The sequence below is a fragment of the Plecotus auritus genome (genome assembly GCF_963455305.1).
Source record: "Plecotus auritus genome assembly, chromosome: 4".
Classification (NCBI taxonomy): Eukaryota; Metazoa; Chordata; class Mammalia; order Chiroptera; family Vespertilionidae; genus Plecotus; species Plecotus auritus.
Window position 1 is genome coordinate 150,257,495 of NC_137775.1, and position 21,191 is coordinate 150,278,685.

Here is a 21,191-nt window from a genome sequence, read left to right on the forward strand (position 1 = left end):
GTAGATAACTGTGAAGAACTGTGAAGAGTCTGAGAATTTATCCTACTTGCAAACTAAGAAGCTAGCCTGCCAGTCTAAGGATGCTGGCAGAACACGAGACTCCCAGGTCAGCACAGCGAGCAGCAAGCTGCTGCTGGTTCCCTTGCCACATTCTCAGAGACCTATGAGAAGAGGGCTGCCTGGCACCTGCATTGCATCACAGGAGAGGAACACTGAGCTAAGGGACCCTGAGTCTTTTATAAGGAGCAATGAGCCAGTCTGATCTTTGCCCTAGAGGGATACATTATCTTTATTATAGAACAATGAACAAACCTACTCTTTGCTCTGGAGGGAGAGCTTGTCTCTCTTTTCCCAGGCTGCTTGCTACCTAAAGAGTCTTGAAAACAGCCTGGAGTAGAGGCAGTCAGTGTTTCTGCTTGTAAGATGTTCAGAAACAGAAGAGGCTTAGACTTTGTTGACCTTATTTGGCGAGATCTATGTTAGAGATGCTTCCTCCTGACAAGATGTGTGTTTGTGCTGCCAGCTACCAGGCTCTAGCAAGCTCTTTAATTTTTTTTTAAATATGTAATTTGTTTGACCATATGGAGCATGTAAGATTGAATTCCAGACTTTAGGGGACCATATCCATGGGTTAAAAATTTCAGGTGTGACTATTCTTCTTTTTCTTTATTTTTTTCCCCCTCCATCTAGAGCTAGCATGGAGGTAAGAGTTCTTGATACACTTCTTTTGTTGCTAGCATGAATATTTTTCCTGGGTCACCCTGGTCTGAGGTTATGGCTCTCTTCAAGTGTCCAGGTTTAGGGTGGGATTCTCAAATGTAGTCATCCAGTTCCAATGGCCCAAGGCTTAGTCTCCCATTCCCCACTCTATATGGATATACCTTCAGGCACTCCCAGTTTTTGCATTTGCTTACACTTCACACTCAGTTTTCAGTTTACTCTTCTTTTTCTTTTTTATGCCTTTGGGATTTCTCTGATTTTGCTGCAAGCTAAGTTATGTATTAAAAAAACAAGCTCACTGTAATTATCCAAGACCTAGTAGTATTGTATAAGGAAGGCTTTTTAGAATATCTAGTTCATACTGCTACAAGCAGAAACCAAGAGTAATCTTTTAAAAATGTACAATAATTTGCATGGCTCTTCTCTTAAGGCTCTCAAATGGCTTTTTCTCACACTTAAAAAATGTACCAACCATATTGGCCTCCAAAGCACAGAGCTTGTTCACATCCCTGCCTCTGTGCCTGGCTGCTCCTCAAGTGTGATGATCTTATTCCTGCGTTAGAGCCTTTACACTGGTGCTCCGTGTGTGGCATGTTCGTCCCCGCTTCTTCACCTGGCTGGCTCATTCTTCTCATTCTCATTTATGCCACCTTTTCATAGCAGCCTTCCTTGATTAGCCTTCCCGTTTTTCCATTATCACCATTTTAATTCTGTCCAAGGTACCTAATGCGTATTAGCGGACACTTTCCTGTTCATTGTCTCTTTTCCTACTAGAACCCAAGACCTTGTTTAGGTTCAAGGGAACTTGCTTATCTGGTTTACCACTATCTTCTCAGGATTTAGAACAGTACCTGGCACACAGTAGGGACTCAATACTTGTTTGCTGAGTGACTAGAACTGAACATTGATTACTTAGCCTCTTTAGACAGGACCTAGGTTCTCCAGTGCCCACTACTTCCTATTATGTCCCCAATCCAGCCTGCTTGCTTTGTTGTTATTTACCAATCTGGCCCCGTAAGCATTTAAATTTTTAATCCCTGATCATAAATGTCACTCTAATTATCTTCAGCATTTTGAGAGCAGAGGCTGTGTTTTATGTCTTTTTCTTTTCTTCTTTTCTGACTTCAATGCCTTGCATATGGTAGGAGGGGAAGGAATTAACAGTCATTGAATATCTCCTACCTGTCAAGCACAGCACCACCACTATAATTAATATCCTCAAAACACCACTATGGGGCCAGGTATTATTATTTATGTCCATTTTATAGATGAAGACACTAAGACTTAGAGTTGTTCAGAGTCATAGAGTAAATGAAAGATCTGGCATTGGAACCTACCCAACAACACATACTCAGGATGAACTGTTGTCAAAGGGTTGCTCATGTCTGAGGAAGAGGTGACTGCTTTCAATTTGCAAAGTAAAGATAGAGCAATTAATTCAATATTTCAGGTCAAGCTTTACTTGGATAGCCTGGCTTTTTAGTTGCCAATTTTATTCCAGTGAGTATATGAAGATTTAGCTTGAGGTATGTCTGTCTATATTTGGCTAGAAGAGGTTTTGGAGATGCTAATCATGTCTTCTAAGGGTTCTCTATATCTAATAAATGTCTGTTGGTAACACATATTATGTAATCTGACAACAAGATTTTTTGAAGATACCTATTTCAGTCAATTCATCACCTGTGGGTGGTCACTTTGTAAGTTATATAAGTGTCTAATCAGGGGATTGTACACCTGAAACAAATATAATATTGTACATCAACTGTATTGAAAAAGAAAAAGAAAAAAAAAAGAAAGAAATGACAAATTCAGTAAAAACAATCATCACCTGCCCCTGGATTACAGGACAAAGACAGACACTGAATGCACTGAATGTGTGCCATGTAGCCACGCAATCTTTAAAATAACAAAATCTTATTTTTATTTATTTTTTTTTTACAGAAATTCAGGTATTCCAACAAATTTCTTTACATTTCCTGGACCTTAAAAAATTACACACAACTTTTGGACGCAATGCAACAGAACAGAATGAGAAAGGGAGTCACTTTATTTTTTAAAAAAGATAAAAACATACTTCTTATACGTAACATTTAGTGACTTACACGTGTATTACAAATGGTACATCATCAATGACTGATCTTCAGAGCACTGTGGTATGTATGCTAAATTACACTTAGGTTTTATGGAAAAAAACTTTTAAAAATTTGCATATGGATAGAAAACACTTTTTCAATTTTGTAAACACCACTATTAGTGATGTGAAACTCCCAACAGAATCTGTAATTTACATGGGTTAGAGAGAGCCAATACCTTTTATTTTATTGCAGATAATGTAGAGAGGTACTTCCCTTTAAATAAAAGATGAATTCTTGAAAAGTTGTGTGTAATTATTAAATAGGGTATTTTGAATGCACCGGGAGAGCTAATAGTTAAAAGTAACTCCAAGAATGGCTACTTTACAGATTAAAAAGTATTCCCTAAATTTAGTTCTTTAGAAAATCCATATCTTTGTGAATTGGGTTTCACTGATTTGAGCATACTTGTAACATACTCTTAGCCATTTGAAACATAATATTGTTTATGGTGAAAAGATGTCTACTGCCAGAAATATTTGCCAAAAATATGGGTGTGGCCCTAATAGAGAGAAGAGAAATCAATTGTGATTTGTATCACTTCTTGTATTATCCTCCATCGCTGCTTCAGTGACATATGCCAATTTTATCTTAATTTTGAGTCTAAAAATGAAGGCATGTTTTCTGCTCAGGTACAGAACATGGTTTGGCTTACACTGATTATCCCTGCATGTACATTTTAGCTTGTGATCATTCTCAAGCAATTGACTACTTCATTATTAAATATTTTTCTGTTGTTGCATATTGGCAGGCTACATGGTGAGGGTGCTGGTGGGGGAAATCTGGGAGCAAGGGATTGTTGAAGACAACTGATCAGTTGTAACTACCTTCAGATGCCAACCAACTAAAAAAAAAATTGAGTATTTTTGAAACCAATGTTAGTAAACAAAAAGGCAATTTACTCCTACCAAGTTTCCTTGATCTGTATAAGTATATACTCACTTATTTCTAAGGCTATTAAATTATTATTTATTTATTTAGTACCACTTACTATCATTTAGAAATAGGTTTAATGGAATGATTTGTTTTTAAAACAAAAATGAGAGTGTCAGTAAGGGAAAGAAAGGAGATGGGTTTCTCATGACATGTGTGGTAAAGAAATAGAAAAAAAGAGAGGAGATATTTCATATGCCTATTTAGAAAGTATGTTAAATTCCTATGGATATACTAGGGAGAATTAGAAAAAGTATTTATCTGATAGCAGCCTCTATATTATATGTGAGCATTGAAGGTGAAAAGGAGCTTTCTACATTTTTCAGAGTTCCTTGATGCTGTTTCCTGAAAGGTGGGACATTTATGTTTCTCGGGAACCTGTGATATGGATGTACTTCCTGTAATATACAGCTTGATGGAGTCATAGTATACGTCAGAAACACTTTCTCAGTAATAACTTGTACAGACATTAAACTGAACACAGACTCGGTAAAAACTCTGAAGCATTACATCTCTTAACTGAGTGATTGTACCTAATTACACAGTGGAATAAATGAACAGCAGAGATGGGGGAGCCAAAGGTCATGGCCCCTGTGAAGATATTCAGAGGCATTTTCTAAGACGCTTCCTCAATAAATGATGCTTGATTAGTCTCTTGGCTACTGAGATAGAAATAATTTAGGATTGACTGCCTTTTTAAATATAATGTTAAAAGAGTAAAGCTTTTTGTTTTCAGTTTGATTAAAAAAGGACAGTTTACAAACCTCAGTACATATACATTTTACATGTTAATTCTAGCATGTTTATATTCCTCTTTCTTGAAATATTTCCTGAATATGATTTCTTATGAATATAATTTCTTATGAATGTTATCTGATCTTATACAATGATAGTTTCCTATGAGCTGGTGTTTAATCCATGATCACATCTCCTTTTAGAAAATCACTCCCATCTCTGATCTGATTTGACAAAGTGGGTGTTTCACTCTTGTTCATATCAATCTCCATATCCAATCTCTCCCAAGTGTCTTCTTTCTTGATGTTGATGTACAAAAGCTGTTATTCGATTTGTTTAGCTTGTGCTCATTCTAGAGAATATTGGCTTAGCAGAACTGCAGGTGGGAGGTGGGGAAGAGAAAGAGAAGAGAAAAAAGAAAAAGAGCATCATTTTTTAGCAAGATATTTGTGCATATTTATCACAGAAAAACCACACTAACAAATGGTTCAAATGCATTTGTCATCAAAGAAGACTGAAGAGGTTTCTGTTCTTTAAACAAACAGCATCGTCTTCTAGCAAGCACCTCTCTCTTCCTCCTATAGCCTAGACATGTGTATTCCCTACATCAGGGTGAAGATTACAGGCTGCTTTGAAGGAGCAAGGAAGAATGGGAAATGATCTCAAGCATCACTGATTTTTTTTTTGCCTGACATAAAAAAATGTCTCATTTGAGTGTTTTCCTTTTCCCTCCAGATTTTATTTATTTATCACACAATCAACATTATAATATTGAGGAAAGAAATGATTATAAAGATAAATCATTCACAATCCAATCACATTGAGATACCAACGATTTTATTTCCATTCCTTATCTAAGTTGCACTTATTTTATATAGCTGGAATCATAGTATAGATGACACTGTTAACATTTTATTTAAAACAATTTTCTACATTTCCACTCTCTGCATCATCAGTATCAATTTTCAATGGCTGCATAATATTCTATTCCATTCTCATTTCTTTTCATTGCATGATCAATCTTCCATTCTCACTATTTCACCAATGTCAGATATGTATAGGTAGTTTCATATTTTAAAAAATTATTGTTAATAATGAATATCTTTGCATATAAAGTTCTATTTTTTGTTCTTTTACATTCTTTCAATTTTTAAAAATTTTAATCCTCATGTGAGGGTATATTTTTTTATTTTATTTTAGAGAGGGAGGAACGGAGAGATAGATAGATAGATAGATAGAAAGAAACATTGATCAGTTGCTTCCCATAAGTGCCCTGACTGGGATTGAACCCTCAACTTGGGTGTGCGCCCTGATTGGAATTGAACCTACTACCTTTTGGCATTGGGATGACACTCCAACCAAGTGGGACAAAGGGGAATGGGACCTTGGAAACTCAGGGTTTGATTCCAAAGAAATAAAGCTTTCTATAATACCTCATTCTCCCATGTGATTCTCAGAAAATTCTTTTTCTTGTGACATTGCAAGAAGACCACTCCCACCAGCAACAGGTGAGGACAAAGAGGGCTCCCCACCGATAACACTACCCGTCTCAATGCAGTTTCTTCTTTAAATCCCTAGTTGTAGGGCTTCTATTCAGCTAGATTTCAGGTGGTTCTGAGTGATGGTTGTCCTGTAGTTTAGTTGTAATTTTGATATGTTTGTGGGAGGATGCAAGTACTGAGTTTACCTACACTGCCATCTTGACTGAAAGTCCTCAACCTTTCCTTCTTCTTCTTTTCTTTTTAATATTTTCATTGATTTCAGAGAGGAAGGAAGAGGGAGAGAAACATCAATGATGAGAGAGAATTATTGATAGGCTGCCTCCTGCACGCTCCTGGGGATCGAGCCCGCAACCCGGGCATGTACCCTTGACCGGAATAAAACCTGGGACCCTTTAGTCTGCAGGCCAACACTCTATCCACTGAACCAAACCAGCAAGGGCAACCCTTCCTTCTTAAAGCTCTCTTCATTGTTCAACTGTTAACATTGGGACTATACTGCCCACACATCATGCTAGTCTTGGGCAGGGAGCTGAGGAGTGAATGGAAAAATAGGAGAGAAGTCAGTGAAGCAGGCCTGGATTGGGTGAGGTCAGTGAGGCTCCAGGTACAAGATTTAAGAAGGCGTTCACTCTCAGGGTTGTGCAAATGTAGGGTGAGTGCCTTCTTAGAAATATCAGGGGGTACACTTTGTCTAGGTATCTCATTGGCCTCATCCTAGTCCCAGTCCTGCTGGTGTGCACAGGCTGCTCATCACAAAGCCTCCTAGGAATGTGTGCTTGAGTTTGCGTTACTTAGACACTGCTACCACTGTGGTATTTTTGTTTCCTAGTGCCTAACACCACTCTGTAATAGGAGCTCCAAGGTATGTGAGAATTCTGCAGACCAAGCCGGGCTAAAAATAACCAGCATATTTGTTCCAGCAGTGATCAGAACACAAACACTCCCCACACAATCTCAGGAAAACACTTTGCTGTGTAAAGTAAAATTAGAATGCTACTACAATTTCTTAAATGGCATGCACAATGAAGAATTCTCCACCTGAAGGCTTGGAAAAGACAAGCCCTTGAAGTGAAACCAATAGGTGAAAGAGGACAAAAGACAGGGTTTTCCTCTGCAGATGTTACCATTACTCCTCCAGTCTAATGACTATGAGACACAAAGGCAGTTTGAGAATCTAGTGGGAGCATTAGTGTGGTTACACTGTGATATTCACTTTGTAAAACATTCTGCTTCCCGCCCGCCCCCCCACCCCCAAATTTTGGCTTAACATTTCCCATGCACCATGGATATTGCATAGCTCAGGGGAGGCAATTTAAAAGATGTCATATTCTTCCATGTTTGTACAGAGCAGGACGGAATAAAAAGTCATTTGGTGATGCTTTAGATCTTTGTTCAATCAGGTTTGTCCTTGTAACACGTCATGGGCTCTGACTTGCCTATGTTCCAATTCCATGGGGATCTTTGCAAATCCTTTTGAAGCTGTCGTTTGAACCACTGTGCATGAGAGCAGCATTTATAATGGCCACATTGTCTTGACTACAAATGGTTTGTTGTTGAATTTTCTATGTGTTTGCAGACTTTGAAAGGTCTCCTGGGTCAGCTTCTGCTGGTTGTTTTTATCTGACCTATTCAGTTAGGGCCTGGAGACCCCAATGTCATAATAGCTGTGAGGCAGGTACGGTCTCAGTGAAAAAAATATTTAGTGGGAATATCAGGCTTTTAGCAGAATGGCTTACAAGATCTTTGTTGTGAAAGTAAAATAAATAAGTCAGAGAAAGACAAATACCACATGATTTCACCTATTTGTGTAATCTAAAGAATAATATAAATGAACAAACAAAACAGAAACAGACTCATAGATACAGAGAATAGACTGATAGTTGTCATTGGGGAGAGGGCTTGAGAGACTGGGTGAAAAAGGTGAAGAAATTGAGAAGTACATATTAGCATGCACAAAATAGCCATGGTACAGCATAGAAAATATGGTCAATAATATTGTATTAACTATGTATAGTGTCAGGTGGGTACTGGCAATATTGAGGGCAACACTTTGTAAAGTATATGATTGTCTAACCACTATGCTGTACACCTGAAACCAATACAAAATAATACTGAATGTAAATTGTAATTGAAAAAAAAATTAAAAAAGAGTATAGGAAGAATTCCAGGCCATTATTTTTTCTCATTAGCTATATAGGCTTCGTCATTTTATCCCATTCTCTTGTTTCAGACTGCACCCACCTCTCACAGGGCCTTCTGACACCCTTTATCTCTGGGAGATTGAATACAGTGCCCTGGAAATAATATCCCACCATCTATGTCCTCAGGTTCTTTAGACATGATGTGCCCTACAGTGGGCGTGGCAGATTAAAGATGGCTGCAGATTCTTTTCCATTCTTCCCATTGACAGGCAGGATCTATGTTCCCTACCTGTGTGCTAAGAGTATAGGCAGTTTATTTTTTATTGTGGTAAAAATCACATAAAATAAGATTTACCACCTTAACCATTTTTAAATATATATATTTTTATTGATTTCAGAGAGAAAGGGAGAGGGAGAGACAGAAACATCAATGATGAGAGAGTCATTGATCGGCTGCCTCCTGCGTGCCACCATTGGGGATTGAGCCCGCAACCCGGGCATGTGCCCTGACCTGGAATTGAACCGTGACCTCCTGGTTCATAGGTTGATGCTCAACCACTGAGCAACACCGGCCGGGCGAAAAGTCCTCTTTCTGTTTGGTTTGTTGTTTAGGGGGCTCAACCACTGAGCAACGCTGGCCAAGCTGATCTTCTCTATTCTTAAGTGTACAGTTCAGTATTGTTAAGTATATTTACATTGTTGTGGAACCGATCTCCAGAACTTTTCCATCTTGCAAGTCTGAAACTCTACAGTGACTAAACAACACTCCTCCTTCCCCGCTCCCTCATCCCTTAGTACCCCCCATTTTGCTTTCTCTTTCTATGAATTTGATGACTTTAGATTGTCCTATAAGTGGAATCATACAGTGTCTTTTTGTGACTGGCATATTTCACTTAGCATATAACATTCTCAAAGTTCATTCATATAGCATGTAACAAGACTCTTTTTTTTTAGACTGAATAATATTCCATTGAATGGCTATAACATTTTATTTATCCAGTCATCTATTAATGAACACTTGGGTTGCCTCTACCTCTTAGCTGTTGTGAGTAGTACTGCTATGAACATAGGTGTGCAAATATCTCTTTGAGATCCTGCTTTCATTCTTTGGGATAGATATGCAGAAGTGGAATTGCTGGATCATATAGTAGTTTCATGTCCATAATGTTTTCTTTTGCACCATTTTTATACTAACACTAACAGTGCATAAGGTTTCCGATTTCTTCACATCTCTCCACCACTTGTTATTTTCTGTTTTTGTTTGTTTGTTTATTTATTTATTTTAATAGTAGCCATTCTAATGAGAATGAGATCTTTTTTTTTTTTTAAATATATTTTATTGATATTTCACAGAGAGGAAGGGAGAGAGATAGAGAGCTAGAAACATCGATGAGAGAGAAACATCGATCAGCTTCCTCCTGCACACCTCCCACCGGGGATGTGCCCGCAACCAAGGTACATGCCCTTGACTGGAATCGAACCCGGGACCTTTCAGTCCTCAGGCCGACGCTCTATCCACTGAGCCAAACCGGTTTCGGCGAGTATGAGATCTTTCAACAAGACTTTTTATAGAAAAATATGGAGAAACCAAGATGGCGGCATAGGAAAACACCTTAACTTGCTGCCTCGCACAACCACTTCAAAACTACAATTAAAAGACAAAACAGACATCATCCAGAACCACAGGAAGGCTGGCTGAGTGGAAATTCTAAAACTAGAAGGAAAGAGAAAAGCACACTGAGACTCAGCGGATGTGTGGAAGTAAAGTGCGGAAGTATGCAGGTGCATGCACACATGCACGGAATGGGGCTTGCAACTGAAGACGCGGTTATCTTTTTCAGTCAGGAGGGAGACACAATCTCCCGACTGCTCTGAACTCCAGTTCCGGGCGAGACTCTGGGGACCCAGACTCATACAGGGGGAAACTGGACTGTCCGGCAGTGGGCTGGAACACGAGGGCAGCTTTCTCTCAGAGGTGCTTGCAGCGATTACCGCAGGACACTGAGACCCTGGGGCCTCTTAGGGCAGGGCTGAAGGTCAGCCATTGCTGTTTGCTCCGCCCTGTTGATTCCCTGAGACCCCGCCCCACCCAATTTACAACCCCACCCCAGTCCCAGTTGTGCACAGAGGCTTTTGCATATGAATAGCCTGGCCCTTTGCAATCTAAAATTACCTAACAAACTGCAGCTGGGTCAGAGAGCCCCAGAACTTCCAAAAGAAGGCCCAAGACTCCAAAGCAGCTTGCATTGCTTCACAGCTGGGCCTCATCTGGGCACCTCCAAACCCCAAACAAAGAAGAGGAATCTGCAGATCTCTCCATAGCTCCTGCTGGGTGGCCTCAGGCAGAGGCTAAATTAGCACCTCCTTGGAGATACAAGAGCCAGTGTACCCAGTGGTCAGAGTGGGACCATCCAGATTACAACTCCTCAGATCCATAAGGGACATACTCAGGGGGCAGACTCAGTGAGCACCTAAGCCCCATTGAAGCAAGTCTTGCCCCATAAGGGTGTCTCCAGCACAGAAGTTCTCCCATCATAGGCACAACTGATCCTCACAGCCAATTGGCCTGGAGGTCAATTCCTCACAGTGATACCAACAACAATCAAGACTTAACTACAACAAGGCTGGGCACACATCCCACAAAGGGGGGCACCAAGAGTGTCCACCTCAGGTAAGTGCGGAGGCTAAGCCACTTGGCCCTATATGACACCTAGCACACAAAGCCACTCTATCAACTCAGGGAAGCAGCCAAAATGCGGAGATAAAGAAACAGATCACAAATGAAAGAAATGGAAGATATAGAGTTCAAAACCATGGTTATAAGGTTTTTCAAGAATTTTCTAGAAAAGGCCGGTAAATTTAGCGAGACCCTCGAGGATATGAAAAAGGAACAACTAGAAATTAAGCATACACTGACTGAAATAAAGAATAATATACAGAGACCTAACAGCAGACTAGAGGATCGCAAGAATCAAGTCAAAGATTTGAAATAAAAAGAAGCAAAAAACACCCAACTGGAAAAACAAAAAGAAAAAAGAATCCAAAAATATGAAGATAGTGTAAGGAGCCTCTGGAACAACTTCAAGTGTACCAACATCCGAATTATGGGGGTGCCAGAAGAAGAGAGAGACAAGATATTGAAAACCTATTTGAAGAAATAATGACAGAAAACTTCCCCCACCTGGTGAAAGAAATAGACTTACAAGTCCAGGAAGTGCACAGAACCACAAACAAAAGGAATCCAAAGAGGACCACACCAAGAAACATCATAATTAAAATGCCAAGAGCAAAAGACAAAGTGAGAATCTTAAAAGCAGCAAGAGAAAAACAGTTACCTACAAGGGAGCACCCATACGATTGTCAGCTGAGTTCTCAACAGAAACTATGCAGGCCAGACGGGAGTGGCAAGAAATATTCAAAGTGATGAATAGCAAGAACCTACAACCAAGATTACTCTACCCAGCAAAACTATAATTCAGAATTGAAGGTCAGATAAAGAGGTTCACATATAAGAAAATGCTAAAGGAGTTCATCACCACCAACCCAGTATTATATGAAATGCTGAAGGGTATTCTTTAAGAAGAGGAAGAAGAAGGAAAAGGTAAAGATAAAAATTATGAACAACAAATACATATCTATCAACAAGTGAATCTAAAAATCAAGTGAATAAAAAATCTGATGAACAGAATAAACTGGTGAATATAATAGAATCAGGGGCATAGAAAGGGAGTGGACTGACATTTCTCAGGGGGAAAGGGATGTGGGTGGTGTGGGAAGAGACTGGACAAAAATCGTACACCTATGGATGAAGACAGTGTGTGTGGGGGGGGTAAGGGCAGAGGGTGGGGTGGGAACCGGTTGGAGGGGAACTATGGGGGGGGGAAAAGAGGAACAACTGTAATAATCTGAAAAATAAAGATTAAACATAAAAAAAAGAAAAGACTTTTTATAAGGTTACTAGAGGCCTGGTGCATGAATTTGTGCACGGGTGGGGTCCCTCAGCCTGGCCGGCGATCAGGGCCTATCGGGGGCTGGCTGTCTGGGGAGAGGGGCCCTGGGAGATTGGCCTGCTGGTCCCCCAGATTGGGGCCTGGGGGGAGGGACTGTGGGAGGTTGGCTGGTGGGGGGAGAGGGACCACAGGAGGTTGGCTGTGGGAGCACACTGACCACCAGGGGGCAGCTCCTGCGTCGAGCGTCTGCCCCTTGGTGTTCAGTGCACGTCATAGCAACTGGTCGACTGGTGGTTCCAGTTGTTCTAGTCCAGCCGTGGGCAAACTATGGCCCGTGGGCTGAATCCGGCCCATTTGGCTGTTCTATCTGGCCCGCGGAGCCAAAAGAGCGGAGGGTTCTCTTGCTCTCCCCTCCGCTCCTTTACTTTGGATTTATATTAGTTCACATAAACACTCCATCCATGCTTTTGTTCCGGCCCTCCGGTCCAGTTTAAGAACCCATTGTGGCCCTCGAGTCAAAAAGTTTGCCCACCCCTGTTCTAGTCATTCGGTTGGAATGGTCGCTTAGGGTTTTATATATATACTAGAGGCCCGGTGCACGAAATTCGTGCACTGTGGGGGGGGGGGTCCCTCAGCCCAACCTGCACCTTCTCCAATCTGGAACCCCTCGGGAGATGTCTGACTGCCTGTTTAGGCCCAATCCAGGCAGTCGGACATCCCTTTCACAATCTAGGACTGCTGGCTCCCAACTGCTCGCCTGCCTGCCTGATTGCCCCTAACCACTTCTGCCTGCCAGCCTGATTGATGCCTAACTGCTCCCCTGCCAGCCTGATCATCCCCAACTGCCCTCCCCTGACAACCCGATCACCCCCAAATGCTCTCCCCTGCATATTCCCGCTTTATTAGATAGGGATTTTTTTTAGCATATTGGACAGCCCTAACTGGTTTGACTCAGTGGATGGAGCATCGGCCTGCAGACTCAAGGGTCCCAGGTTTGATTCCGGTCAAGGGTATGTACCTTGATTGGGGACACATACCCAGTGGGGAGTGTGCAGGAGGCAGCTGATTGATGTTTCTCATCGATGTTTCTAGCTCTCTATCCCTCTCCCTTCCTCTCTGTAAAAAAATCAATAAAATATATATATATTTTAAAAAAGAAACATTTAAGATTCCTCCATATCTGTCTGGCTGGTGTGTCTCAGTGGTTGAGGCCCCAGGCTGCCACGCCTGGCCGGGGATGGCACCATGGGGGTGCGCGCCCCGACCAGGCTGAGATCTCACCCAGGCTGCCACATGACCCTGGCTGGGGATGGCGCCATTGGGGGTGTGTTCCCCAGCCAGGCTGAGACCCGAGCCCAGGCTGCCTCCTCAGACCGGCCAGGCTGAGACCCCAGCCCAGGCTATGGCGCTGGGTGCTGGTGCCTCCCAGCTGGACACCCCCGGCTGCCGCTGCTGGGTGGGGATCGCTGCGTGGGGGGCAGGAGCCTCCCAGCCGGACACCCTGGACTGCCGCTGCTGGCCAGGAATAGTGCCGCAGAGGGTGCACCCCAGCCAGGCTGAGACCTCAGCCCAGGCTGCCGCAGCTGGCCAGAAGATCGTGTGGCGGGGTGCATGGCCCTGCGGGCCTGAGACCCCAGCCCAGGCTGCCGCATCGGCCGGGAGATCGCGTGGCTTGCGTGTGAGGCCCTGTGGACATGAGACCCCAGCCCAGGCTGTGGCAGAAGATCGCGCGGCTTGGGTGCGAGGCCCTGCTGGCCTGAGACCCCAGCCCAGGCTGCTGCCATGGCCTGGGGATCGGCGGCTTGGGTGTGAGGCTCTGCTGGCCTGAGACCCCAGCCCAGACTGCCGCCATGGCTGGAGGATCACATGGTGTGGGTGCGAGGCCCTGCGGGCATGAGACCCCAGCCCAGGCTGTGGCCAGGGATTGTGCTGGGCGCTGGTGCCTCCCAGCTGGACACCCCTGGCTGCTGCTGCTGGGCGGGGATCGCTGCATGGGGGGTGGGTGCCCCCCAGCCGGACACCCCAGACTGCAGCTGCTGGGCAGAGTGGGGGACTCCGGCGGGGCTAAGAGGACTGGGCGCCGCCATCTTGTGGCTATGGGCGCTGCCATTTTTGTATTGGAGTGACGGTTAATTTGCATATTACTCTTTTATTAGATAGGACTAGAGGCCTGGTGCACGAAATTCGTGCATGGGGGTGTGTGTCCCTCAGCCCAGCCAGCACCCTCTCCATTCTGGGACCCCTCGAGGGATGTCCGACTGCCCGTTTAGGCCCAATCCAGGAAGGATCTGCCCTAAATGGGCAGTCGGACATCCCTCTCACAATCCAGGACTGCTGGCTCCCAACTGCTCACCTGTCTGCCTTTCTGATTGCCCCTAACTACTTCTGCCTGCCACCCTGATCACCCCCTAACCACTCCCCTGCCAGCCTGTTTGCCCCTAACTGCCGTCCCCTGCAGGTCTGGTCACCTCTAACTGCCCTCGCCTGCAGGCCTGGTCACCCCTAACTGCCCTCCCCTGCAGGCCTGATCCCTCCCAACTGCTCTCCCCTGTAGGTCTGGGTCCCCCCCACCTGCCTTTCCCTGCAGGCCCAGTCGCCCCCAACTTCCGTCCTCTGCTGGCCTGGTCACCCCTAACTGCCCTCCCTTGCAGGCTTGATCGCCCCAACTTCCCTCCCTTAAGGCCTGGTCCCTCCCAACTGCCCTCCCCTGCTGGCCATCTTGTAGTGGCCATCTTGTGTCCACATGGGGGCAGACATCTTTGACCACATGGGGGAAGCCATCTTGTGTGTTGGAGTGATGGTCAATTTGCATATTATTCTTTTATTAGATAGGATTAGATAGGATAGAGGCCTGGTGCATGGGTGGGGGCCAGCTGGTTTGCCCTGAAGAGTGAACCGGATCAGGGTGGCGGTTCCCTTGGGGCATGGAGCGGCCTGGGCAAGGGGCCTGTGGTGGTTTGCTGGCCAGCCACGCCCCCCGGCGACCCAAGCGGAGGCCCTGGTATCTGGGATTTATTTATCTTCTGTAATTGAAACTTTGTAGCTTTGAGTGGAGGCCTGGGCTGGCCAGGGCAGGTGGAATGCTTGGCTTCCTCCACTGCCGGGGAAACCCAAGCCTCCTGCTCTCTCTGGCTACAGCCATCTTGGTTGGGTTAATTTGCATACTCGCTCCTGATTGGCGGGTGGGCGTGGCTTGTGTGTGTAGCGAAGGTATGATCAATTTGCATATTACTCTTTTATTAGATAGGACTAGTGGCCTGGTGCACGGATTTGTGCACATGGAAAGGAAGCAGGGCCGTGCTCCCTCCTCTCTGGTTTTGGGGTGCGTCACCAGAGAACCGCTGCTGTGAAGTCACTGCCGCTTGACAGCTCCTGCATTGAGCATCTGCCCCCTGGTGGTCAGTGCACATCATATGTACCGGCTGGTTGGATGGTCAGAGGGTCACTTAGCCTTTTATATATACAGAGAGATAAGTCACTAAGTTTTGGAATAGTTTGCTATGCAGTAATAGGTAACTGGAACAGAGGGCAAATGCCCTTTCTCCCATTGTGGTTTAGAATTGCTGTATTAAATATACTGTAATGACATGTGCTGGACAGTAGGCACAATGCTTGCTCACAGGTGAGAAAGTGTGCCTCCATCTTTGCCTCTTTTTTTCCTTCCTGACACACAATTTCTAGAGGAGCAATATCTGAACCCCCAACCTTCACTTACTAGTCTGAACATTTCTCTTTGGACAATCATTGGTTTATTTATCCCTCATGTGATTTAACTGCAGGAAGTTTGGATCTGTGCTGAAAATAAATGCATGCTCACAACACACTTTTGGGCTGAATTAAGTCCAACACTGATTTCGGTTGCAGATTGATTAATGTGAGCTTTATAGGTGAGTTGAGGGTCTGAATTTATTGTAGTTGTTTGTTGTGGAATTGGCCAGTGGGTTGATGAAAACTAGGATATATTTCCATTGCTCATCTTTACTTGTGTACCACCCTTCCACTCAGTCCCGTCAGCACTCTCTCCGCCTGACTACGTGCTGCAAGAAGACAGCGCACAGGAAGCTACTCCTGTCCCCAGCCCATCTATATTCTCTCATGCCTTCTTACCCTAACCAGAGAGGCAACACCAGCACTTCCTTCTGGGTATTATAAATTAGACAATTAGACTTTGACATCAGGCATAATACTTCCTCATGTGACCTTTTCTAGAAAGGAAGTAATTCATGAGAAGGAATTTTGATTGTTAATTCATGAACATCCCTTTCCTCTTCTTCTTCCTCTTGTCCCCATTAAGGAATACTTCTGAATCTATTCAAAGCAATAACACAGGCACAAGTACCTGGTAGGCCTTACCCAGGCATATTGACAATAGAATTGATACTGTTGGGATTTAACCTAATTTCTGAGTAACTGGAAAGGAGCAAAGGGAAGGTCAAATATTATAGTCATTCATTCAGCTTTGTCAGGAAGCTGCAGTTTAACACTCCCCAGGAAGCCACCTGTCTGGACAGGGGAAGAATAGAAGCATGCCCTGTAAAGTCTGTGTGACATAAGTCTGGGTGACATAAGGAAGGTACTTTCTTGTCAGTCACACCTGGGAATGGGTCATTGGCCAGAGTAGGCGTGGCCACTATCAGCTTGGGAAGATTTAGAATATTCAATCTCCTAAACCAGTGGTTGGCAAACCGTGGCTTGCGAGCCACATGCGGCTCTTTGGCCCCTTGAGTGTGGCTCTTCCACAAAAGACCACGGCCTGGGAGAGTCTATTTTGAAGAAGTGGCGTTAGAAGAAGTTTAAGTTTAAAAAATTTGGCTTTCAAAAGAAATTTCAATGTTGTACTGTTGATATTTGTCAATTCTTCAAAATCAATCCTGAATTTAGATTTTGGGGGCTTTCCCCCAACAGCATTTAAGACTCATCCTCCCTGAGGAGAGACACAGAGGAGATGAAATAGAGTAGACTCAAGAAAAGCAGTTTCTGAAATCTCCCTGTGAAGTTTTTCCTATTTTGACAAATAAAATAAGAAATCCATATCGTGCCCTAGCTGGTTTGGCTCAGTGGATAGAGCATTGGCCTGCGGACTAAAGGGTCCCAGGTTTGATTCCAGTAAGGGGCACATGCCCGGGTTATGGGCTCAATCCCCAATAGGGGGCATGCAGGAGGCAGCCAGTCAATGATTCCCTCTCATCGTTGATGTTTCTATCTCTCTCTCTCTCTCCCTTCCTCTCTGAAATCAATAAAAATATATTAAAAAAAGAGAAATCTGTAAGGTCTGGGGCTGGGAAAGCAGGAACTTTACAAACTTTGCTTTCTAGCCTGCTTGAATAATGAGGAAAATAAACTTAAGCTGTCTGACCTTGTAGGCCAGAGACTAGATATGCCCATAATTTCAATGCCATGCCAGGTGCATTTTTTAATTGGATAGAACTGTGTTGTTTTCAAGGCCAGCAGCGAGATAACCACTAAGTGCACCTAGGGCTGGCTCTTTAATAAAAAGGGAAGTTCTGCTTGTAGCTTTGCTTAGAATTTGAATTCATTTTCTCTAAGCCCACCGGTGAACCCACCGGTGAATAAGTGTGACTCCCCCGGCCTGTGCTTTCGGACCGTGGGACCTCACCCGAGAGCTTTCAATAAACGCGATTTTTCGCTTTTAACCTGCTTGTCTTGGTCAACTTATTGGTTTTGGTCAGGTTAAGTCTTACATCTCTGATTAAACCTTACAAAATCCATATAGTTTCTTATTGCTTATTTGGAATACACGTTTCAAATAACTCACCAGGGTTTTGAAGGCACCAAGGATGACATCCAAAGTGCTGGAAATACAATTTCATTTGAGAAAAGCCTTTGGCTGGAAGGAGAAGGTAAGGTGCCAACAGACTTAACCCTGGGGGAAGATTGTTGTTTTATGGATGTGGTCATACATCAGTCAAATCATGTCCCCAGTAAGGACATTTCCGGAAAGCTTAGAAATCAGCTGTGGTCCTAGTTCTCCGTAAACCTATTGGCTGGGATTTTAAGGTTTTTCTGTGATGATAATAGCAACCTTTCCTGAGCACTAACTGTATGCCAGACATTGTGCTAAGTACTTTATATACATCATGCTGTGCAACCCCCACAAATACCCCAAAGTGGCAGGTAATATCATTAATTCTTTTTACCAATGAGAAAACAAATCAAGGGTTATGACTTGAGTAGTATCTGTAAGGACAACACATTGTAAAGGCAAACAAAATCTGGCTCCACTGTTCTTGAGCATTCTACTCTCCTAGGCAAGTCTGAGTCTTGAGATACAGTCTTCTTGCCTGTCACTCTATTCTAGTCATTTCTCTGCTCTGCACAGATGAGACTGGGGTCTCAGTTCCTATCTGGCCGTGAGCTTGAAGCCCAATGAATGGTATTTAAGAATGTTTCTAAAAATGCTCTGAATATACTATGATAACAACAGAACAAAGTTATACAAATAACATTGTTTATTATGGTAAAAAAAGTAAACTTAATGCCTCAAATAAGAAATTGAATAAAGAAATTTCATACAGCCACTTAAAATGAATGCAGATCTGTATAAAATGAGTGGCATCCATGATGTAGTAAATGAAAAAAAAGCAGGTTATTAAATAGCATGTAGAGTATGATCCCATTGTTGAAAATGAAATATATTCATATATACATAGAAAAAACATGGATGGATCTACCTCATAATATGCAACTGAACTCTGAATAACAGATTTAGAATGTCACTTTCTGTATTACTTGATTTCTTTTCTCTTCTTTCCCAGTGAAATGAGCATACATTAGTTTAATAATTAGAAGAAATGTGCTATTATCATTTTGAAAATTAAGTGCCTTGGAAAGAAACTGAAATTAAACATTCTACCATCTTCAATATCTTCATGGATTTGTGTTTGTATCTCTGCAATTGTGATTAGGAGATGGTCTGAAGACTGAGCATACGAAAGGGATATCCCTGTGGGTATTTCTAAGCATACCTTTTGCCACCTGCATATATACTTAATGCATTCCTTAATATATCACACCCTACACTCTAGTTGAATGAATAAACACTGAAAAGTGAGATTGACCAGCAAAATATTGCAAAAGATGAACAGTTTCATCTGTTCTGGACTGGAAGAAGTCATAACAATGGAAAATAATAACTTCCAATTTCTTCTTCTTAGATTTGGATTAACTTGTGTTCAAGGTAATTCAATGGATCCTAGAATCAAGGCAGAGCAGGGCAGGGGCTAAGTCACTGTGAGCAAAGTCCCCAAAAGGTGTTTCCCATCAGCTTGTCTACACCATATCTCTCTTCTTCACCATCATTGCCTTTGGTGGCTGTCACAGATAGGAGGGCTGAATGATGCTTCCCCAGAGCACACACCATTGCTTTTTTTGCCGGTTGCTTACTCACTGTAATAGGACATTCTTCCACAGATTCAGGGGAATTGCTCTTGGTCAATACAAGACAATGCCAATTCAGGAACCATTAAAAACAGACCGTTAATTTAGCAATTGGATGTCTCTGATACGAGAGGAAAGTTGGGATGCCAAGTAGGCAAGGCACCCAGATTAGCAGGAAGACTGAACAGATTTGTCCTGACAGCTGCAATACGTGCCTCAGTAGCCATGTGACAAATAGAAATGATCTAGCATTGGACATTAAAAGAAAATTAAACAAACATTCAGTGATCACTTACTCTGGTCCTCAGCAGGCAGGGTGTGAGGCAAACAGGGACACTGCTGGTGACCCTCTGGACACCACAGCCTATCTGTTCTCATTCCCCTGAGAGGCAGAGAAGCACCAGCAGCACCCCCATAGGCCTTCTTGGGAGCCACATTCAACCTCCATGTCAGGTAAACAAAGAACAAAACACAAAGGCGGTCCTCGACCTAAATCTGGTTGGCTGCTGAAGGTGTTTTGGCAGAGCCTGGCTTCCCTGCTGTTCCTTCCATAACCCCTGGCCTGAATTCCTTTCCTTCCTGCTAGCCACTTATTCCAGCTCTGGCAGAAAGGCTTTACCAGGCAAGTGTTCAGATCCCACGGAGGGGAAGGGACTGACTGTCTGTTCTAAAGGGACAAACACAGTCAATTTAGGGGCTTAATTTCAGCCCCTAGATGTGAACATCAAGCCAGGAGCTTTGGAGCAAGGCTTTTGGACAATTTTTTTCCCCCTAAGATCCATAGGAAGCTGAAATGGGGGGAAGAGAGAGATGGAGAACAAATTAAAAAGATGAGCAGGTCTAAGGGCCTGGTGACTAGCCGGTTCCTTAGAGTTTTGGTCTGCTCTGCAGGGTTGGGCAGAGGAAAGCTTTCAGCACTATTCTGCTGAGCTGTAAAATATCCTCTTAGATGTTTCCCTATCCCAAAGACTGAGAGAAGAGAGAAGGAAAGAACACCTCTAAGGATATATAATTAGAATTGCTCCTTAGTAGAAAAAACTGATTAAACTTACAAAATTTTGAGATGGGTACAATATACCACGTGGAGTGTAGTAGCTTGAGTTTTAATTTTTTATTTTATCTAGGCAACATGTGCATATTGTTAAAAAATAAAATTAAACTATAGTCTTGGCCAGGTAGCTCAGTTGGTTAGAGCTGTGGTCGGCAAACTGCGGCTCGCTTGCGAGCCACATGCGGCTCTTTGGCCCCTTGAGTGTGGCTCTTCCACAAAATACCACGGCCTGGGCGAGTCTATTTTGAAGAAGTGGCACTAGAAGAAGTTTAAGTTTAAAAAATTTGGCTCTCAAAAGAAATTTCAGTCGTTGTACTGTTGATATTTGGCTCTGTTGACTAATGAGTTTGCCGACTACTGGGTTAGAGTGTCGTCCTAATATGCCAAGATTTTGGGTTCGATACCTGGTCAGAATCAACTGATGAATGCATGACTAGGTGGAACAACAAATTGATGTCTCTCTCTCTCTCTAAAACAAACGAACAAACAAACAAACAAAACCCCAAACCATATAAGTGATCTTGTGATGAAAAGAGCCGCCTCACTTCATTCCTTCTCATACCCACCCAGTTTTACTCCCTGGAGACAATTTTTTAATAGTTTCCCGTTTTATTACAGTAGCTACTTCA

At 43.2% G+C, this 21,191-nt stretch overlaps 1 protein-coding gene across 3 annotated transcripts in view; it reads right to left on the reverse strand.

Moving 5' to 3' along the window:
- Nucleotides 1–2,620: 2,620 nt before the first annotated feature.
- The window catches only part of LHFPL3 (LHFPL tetraspan subfamily member 3), a 529,678-nt gene continuing 511,107 nt past the window's right edge, over nt 2,621–21,191 (reverse strand). For all 3 annotated transcript variants that reach the window (XM_080665922.1, XM_080665921.1, XM_080665923.1), the window contains one exon: nt 2,621–4,896. Coding sequence is in view for 1 of the 3 variants with exons in the window: in XM_080665921.1 (XP_080522047.1) it covers nt 4,868–4,896 (29 nt within the window). In the remaining 2 variants the exon portion in view is untranslated. The remainder of the gene's footprint in view (nt 4,897–21,191) is intronic.